This window comes from Nematostella vectensis, chromosome 3, assembly GCF_932526225.1.
Source record: "Nematostella vectensis chromosome 3, jaNemVect1.1, whole genome shotgun sequence".
Taxonomy (NCBI): Eukaryota; Metazoa; Cnidaria; class Anthozoa; order Actiniaria; family Edwardsiidae; genus Nematostella; species Nematostella vectensis.
In genome coordinates this window covers 16082721-16089267 of record NC_064036.1, presented here as the reverse complement: position 1 = coordinate 16089267, position 6547 = coordinate 16082721, and the positions used below count along the sequence as shown (strand labels likewise).

The following is a 6547-nucleotide window of genomic DNA, read 5'->3' as shown; positions in this document are numbered from 1 at the left end:
ACAGTACCGTACGACGCCAGTGGCATCCGCCTTTAATATTGATCGCTTCTATGAATTGACACCAAAACCACTACCTGTTTAAAAATCATTTCTTTTTCAAAAGAAAATTCATTGGAAATAAGTAAAACTCAGCATGAGCTCGTTTAGACATCGATGGAAATGCCCCGACATTAACGCTTTTTAAATAAAAACGATCTCTGATTATTTACTAAAATTTTAGCTGTAGAAACTAGTATATTAGAGTGTCGTGTTCAATTTGATCGGTAGCAAATTTTTTGGAAGAAACCTTTAAATGACAATCATTGTTTTGATATAAACAAGATAAAATTAAAATCAAAACAAACTCGTTTCTAGACAATTGCGATTTATCTAAGAACTACAAAAATATACCCGATTATTCTGTAAAAGTGACAATGAGATAGTTTCGCGACAGTCAACTCAAATTATTCGCTCTATTGCGGGTTGTTTGAAACGCGACTTAACACTGTTTTAAAAATAATAATTCGAATACTTTTTTTGCGAAAAGAATCGAGAACGCTAGACTTATCGGAAAGTTCCTTTTAACCGCTAAATGGTCGCAAAAATCTCCCTGAGATTACAGACTACACTTTTTGTTTCATAAGAACTTTTTTTATAAGAACGTCCAGCCTGAGATTTCACCAAAATATAAGAACATGCTGAGAACATGCCGAGGCTCAGATAGCAGAAAAAAAAATCTTTTTTAGTCCTGATGCGTTCTAAAATGCAAAATCAAATTGTGCTCATAGTAACAACCTTATTATTGCTATTGATCATTTGTGTATTTTTTTTGTCTCTCTGATAATTCATTCAGTATTATATTCTTATATGCACTAAAATTAAGGAACATCGTTAAGAAAATCTTGCCCCCAAAATAAGAACGGCTCAGCCTCAATTGAGAATTAGACCTTCTTATAAAAAAAGAGTGTAATGTATAGACTTTCTTTAGTTGAAGCCAAGTATAACTGTCAGTTTCCACCAGCGTCTAAGCGAGCGGAGACATTTAATATTTAATCTCTCAAGACAGGTAAATGTATTCCGGACAATAGGTTTATGGTTTCTTTTTTGATCCTGATAAATGCACGCAACGCGTCACGCGCCTAAGATATTCGCTTTCTCAAGCCCCTTTGCAAGCACCCTATCGGACCTGAGTGTTCATTAAAAATATACTGAGGCTGTTAGGAGGGGGGAGGGGGGCTATCGAATTTGTTAAAACACTGAAGGTGTCGGGGGGGGGGGGGGGGTCCTCTTGCAAGAATAGGAGTTTGAGTCTGTAGGAGCCAGAAATGAGATAAATTATATGCATTTTTATTCCTCCCCCGCCCATTGCGCGCCTGACGACACGCGTAGAAGAACCTAGGTTTGTTAGCCTAAAAAGGGTACTATTTAAAATTTTAGGCTACTTATGTTCTTAAATAGTTTCTAAATTTTGAATAAAAGTTTATATACTAATGGCTGGTAGAAGTGGGGTATTGATAACATGTCAATACCAGCCTGGCCTTCCTAAAATGTGTGGTCATTTAATAAGAACCTTTTTCAAATTTTAGATTAATTAGCTTCTTATTTAACGGGGGTCTAAATTGGTACCTTTAGGCTAACAGGTTCTTAAATTCTAGGTTCTTATTAGCGGGTAAGTACTGTATTCTTGTCAGTAGATGCAGGGTGGGGGGGGGATGATTGCCTTGTGCAGGTTCGAGGCTACGCCAGGACAAGAGGAACTTTCCATCTCATAGGCGCATACCCAGGATTGCCTGAAGGGGAGGGGGGGGGGGTCAGTGATAGTATTATAAATATTCCTTTAATGACCCACTTTGTGTTTGCCAAAGGGGGGTGCGCGGGGTGCGCGCGAACCCTGCTCACCCCTCTGTGTACGCGCCCTCTTCTTCCTCTCTGCATAAATATCAGATGACAGATCAGATGCGTTGCTGCCGAATAGAAACAAACGGTTCATTTATCTGTATGACACACCATTCACAAGTCTCTTATTTGTTATCAGTGAGCAAATCTCTTAGTGACTACATGGAGTTTTTTTGCAGATGTAGAATGAGCGCTAAAATTCGGAAAAGTGATTGGAATACTAGCTCTGTTTCAGGCTTTTTTTTTCATTCAAAGTTACACTGCAGTGTGATAGGCTTTTCTTCAAGCACATTTATCAGATAATTCAAATAGTTCAAGTCCTTGAAATTTTGAGTTAAACTGTCTATTTTCTTTGTTGTCACCATATATTGCTACAATCTTTATCGCGAGGTCGTATACCACCCAACGAGAGGTCGAACTGCTTTGGACTGCTCCGAGTCAGTTCGACTATAAACCTTGCTTATTTTCGCGCGTTTGATAGTTGATTTGAAAACTAGATGATTGTTTCATATACTCTCCAAGCTGTTATCTCTTTGGCTTTGTGGATGGAAGTTGACCCTCTATCTCTCTACAAAGCAGGAATGTCGATTATTTGTCTACACCCAGAGAAACTATAAATGACAAATAAACAAGTCTTCCATCATTTCTAAAGTTTTACCAAAAGGAGTGTCGGTACTTAAAGCAACTCTCACTGATACCCTAAAATTCTCCGCTCTTATTAAAAGTGTTTCTTCTTCTTTAGTACTTTAGGTTGTTTATCTCTCTTTGCTCTTGTAATTCCATGTCATGTGGCCTTGTAAACTCGATTATATTTCCGATAAGAGTTTTCCTTACTTCCGGTTGCGGCTGCAGCATTCCAGAGGACTTGTAAACCAATCAAACAGCGCGATGCTTGTCAATATTCCAAAATTCTTCACACGTGCAGTAGATTGAGTTTCCGGTGGTCAGAGAGGAGCAGGCGGCATCAGACGTATGCTGAACCCAACTTGGTGCGAGTTTTACTCCACTACGAGACAACCTCGGTTTAACTTGCTAATCCGGGATCTCTGTAAAAGCTCTTTTGGCTTCTCTGAAGCTGAGGAGAGCAGCCAAGCTATAATTGCACGGAGATGGGTCTATTTCACGTCGGAGCTATGACTATCACAGTTAATTACTTACGTGCACTTTTATTCTTGTGGCTTATTGTGGCTTCACAAAATCCCACAGTTGCCGGGAGATCTGAGGTAAATCTCTCTCATTGTTGTGTAATAATGTAGTCTTATCTCTCATCGACGTTTCTACTTATATTTATTTTCCGTTGTTTATAACTTGAGCGGGTGAAACGAGCGACATTTCTTCCACCTTTGACATGCGCATATAACGTTTTATAAAGCATTGTATCATCGAAGTTGTAATAATAGTTGTAAAGGCCCGAGTAGAGGCAAAGATCATAGCGGGTTTCGTTTTCATGATAATTATCACCTGAGAAGTCTGGAATCCGTTTGAGTAAGCGGTCGTAGCGTGCTGTCAGGATTCTACCATGCACTTCTCGGTGATCTTTTATCTTTGTTGATAAATGCGGTTTAACTATTGCTGCAATGCATAAGCAGTTTGAACAAAGCTTAGTGCTTTAGGGATCACGGAGTATCGTTTAAAGAAATTCATAATTCCGGAGTAAAAAAAAACTTACACGCGCGCTGAAATTCTGAAAATAGTGGATACATTTCTGTTATAGTGTTTCTGTGCCGATATGTTATGATTTGTTTGGGTTTCCTTATTATTTCCGGTTTTGAAACCAATGCAGGACTCTGGTTTCATTCTGCTGGCATCTCACTTAGACACGTAACAGCAATGCATAGAAACACGAGTATTACGCTAGCTCTCTCAGACTCCCTCGTAGTACACAAAATCATTGAATTCTAATCACCTACTCTCACACAGATAAGCGACGAGCTCGCGTCCGGAAGAAACGAGATCGTCCCCACGACAGCCGGGTCATCATGGGTCGCGACCAGTTCTTCCCCCTTGAATGATGAGGCGCAAAAGACTAGTAAGCACAGTGATAATCCCTGAAGCAGACACCCTTTGGCGAAACCGCATCGCTATACATGCTACACGGCGTGCGTCAATAGTAATTACAAAGGTTACAAAACCAAGGCGTGCGTTCGCGTGTAGTTCGTTCACATCAGAGTCTGTCGTCGTGTATCAATTGCAGCCCCTCGTGTTATAAAAGGCCCTTCACCAGCAGATAACGCTAATCTAGTCATAATGATAGGCCGGGATTCCCCATCTGCTTTAGGCAGTGCCGGTTCGATATCTATCGAAATGCTTCGCACGTTTCAAATAGTCTTGTTCGATGACTAAATAATTGCCGATAAGACTGGCCAGTGATTTATACTCCATCTCTTTTTTCTTCGCACGCGTTTACGGTAACAGAAAAAAAGATGGAATCTGGAGGTCTGATTTTCACAGTGTTATTTGAAATGTTGAGTACAAGACAGCACTCTCGGTTCGATATCGGGTGCACGCCCCCCTGCAGGTTTGCAAGTGATAGTCTAGAGTGCGCTTTGCACCACTTCTCACCTAAGTAACCTTTACAGCTGTCATAAGAGCGAAAGAAATGATGTACTCATCACGAAGTCAGGATGCTTGCGTGATTTGTATGTCGAGGTCTTGTTACGCGTCTGCGTGAGTCACGCGGTATTACGTGATGTCTAGTGTAAGATTCAAAGATAATTTTTTTACCTTCTAAGCCATGCCCCATGTTCGCCGCCCGTTATGAAAAATTTACTGCCACTGTCCCTGCCGACAGATCGCTTGGGAGTCACTTAACCTTTGGTTTTATCGCAAGACACTAGCGAAACTTTCAAACTCGAAACTGATTCACGTGTGGCACGTTTTCTCCGAACACAGCTCCATCATTGTTAATTCACAACTCCTTTTTCTACCACCTACCATTAACACACCATTTACCATCGCGTAATATTATCTTGTAAAATCATTTCTTTATCATTTACTATCATGTTTGCATGTCTTTGCATATTTCCATTGTGTTATTTAACCCATGTTTAATTGTGCATTGTATTATTATCCCATATCCCATTTATCATCTATTTATTCATATCTTTGTGCATTCCATTATTCATTGTTTTCATCACTGCTTGATAAACGCTGCTTTTTTGCAAATTTAATGTATAGTTAATTAGAAAAAAAATAAACGGCAAAGTAAAAAGTGAAATTGAACAAAAATATTATATAAAATATTATATAATTGGAATCAAACAAAAAGCTGTAATGTCAAACAGTTAAACAGATTATGATACCTACAAAAACCTTAAAGCATAAGGTAAACGAAAAAGCATTATACAAAATCAAGTACAGTATAAGCGCTTTTAAGCGAATACATTAATCTGTTAATCGCAAAACTAACAAGATAACTCACGTGGAACAGCTATCCCTCGTGCGCATGCGTGAATGATGGCGTCACGTGATTCTATTATTCCTGCGTCACAGCCATTTGTCAAGATAAAAAACCTTCGTGCCCTCTTCTGGCCCGGAGGGGCTTTTGTAAACACCCTAACCTCAAATCATGGGCACACGAACACTGCAGGTTCAGTTGTAATCTCTGCCGCAAGAACAACGTTGGTAAGAATTATCAACATCGTAATTCTTCTTAAATTTTCTGCATTCATATATTTTTTTATTTCTACTGCATCATATCTTAGAGTTCCTTTTGATAATTTACTAATGGGCAGTGTGATTATTGGTTGTTTTTATTCAATCGTCTCTGTCAATCGCAAGTGACATGCAACGCCACTCGGCGACATGGAACGCCAAGCAGCAACATGCAACGCCAGGCAGTAACATGCGACGCCACGTGGCAACATGCAACGCCACGCGGCAACATGCAGCGCCATGCGGCAACATGCAACGCCACGCGGCAACATGCAACGCCACGCGGCAACATGCAACGCTACGCGGCAACATGCAACGCCAGGCAGTAACCTGCAACGCCAGGCAGCAACATGCAACGCCACGCGGCAACATTCAACGCCACGCGGCAACATGCAGCGTCACGCGGCAACATGCAGCGTCACGCGGCAACATGCGACTCAGGTGCATTATCAATGACTGGTCGTACATGATAAGAAATAGCAGTATCCCATGAGCCCAACCCCCTAAAGTACCACCCCCTATGACCCTACCCCTAGGGTCCCACCCCTTAGGACCCAAACCTTAGCGTCTAGGTCGGGACATAAAAAAGACAAGTCTTTGGAATCGACCATATCGTGTGGCCATGTGATGCGTCCCCTGTGAAGCGATCTCCTGTTTCTCGGTTGTAACTTGCTTTTCCCGTCTCCACAGATCTCCATTTGCAGATGACATTGATGATAACATCATTAAAGTTCAGTCATCAACTGACAAATAGGACCGCGCTTCAGATAATATCCAAGCAGCTCTCCCAGAAGGTCAGGATAAAGTAAAACGTTTTTTCTAAATTCTACATTGCCAATGTATCAATTATTTATATCAAACATTTTAATTTAAATTTATAAATTCACGTTCATATCTACAGTTGAAGCTCTCGTAAGCGACCACCTTGGGAACTGAAAATTGTGGTCGTTAACGGAGCTGGTCTTTTACGAGAGCTTGCTCTCATGAGCGACCACTGGGTGTCAAAAACTTGAACAAT

At 40.7% G+C, this 6547-nt stretch overlaps 1 protein-coding gene across 1 annotated transcript in view; it reads left to right on the top strand.

Moving 5' to 3' along the window:
* The first annotated feature begins 2810 nt into the window (after nt 1–2810).
* Nucleotides 2811–6547, top strand: part of LOC5507167 (basement membrane-specific heparan sulfate proteoglycan core protein) — a 70841-nt gene continuing 67104 nt past the window's right edge. Inside the window, exons 1-3 of the mRNA XM_048725035.1 lie at nt 2811–3098; nt 3796–3904; nt 6220–6323. Coding sequence (XP_048580992.1) covers nt 2985–3098; nt 3796–3904; nt 6220–6323 — 327 coding nt within the window. The 5' untranslated portion in view covers nt 2811–2984. The remainder of the gene's footprint in view (nt 3099–3795; nt 3905–6219; nt 6324–6547) is intronic.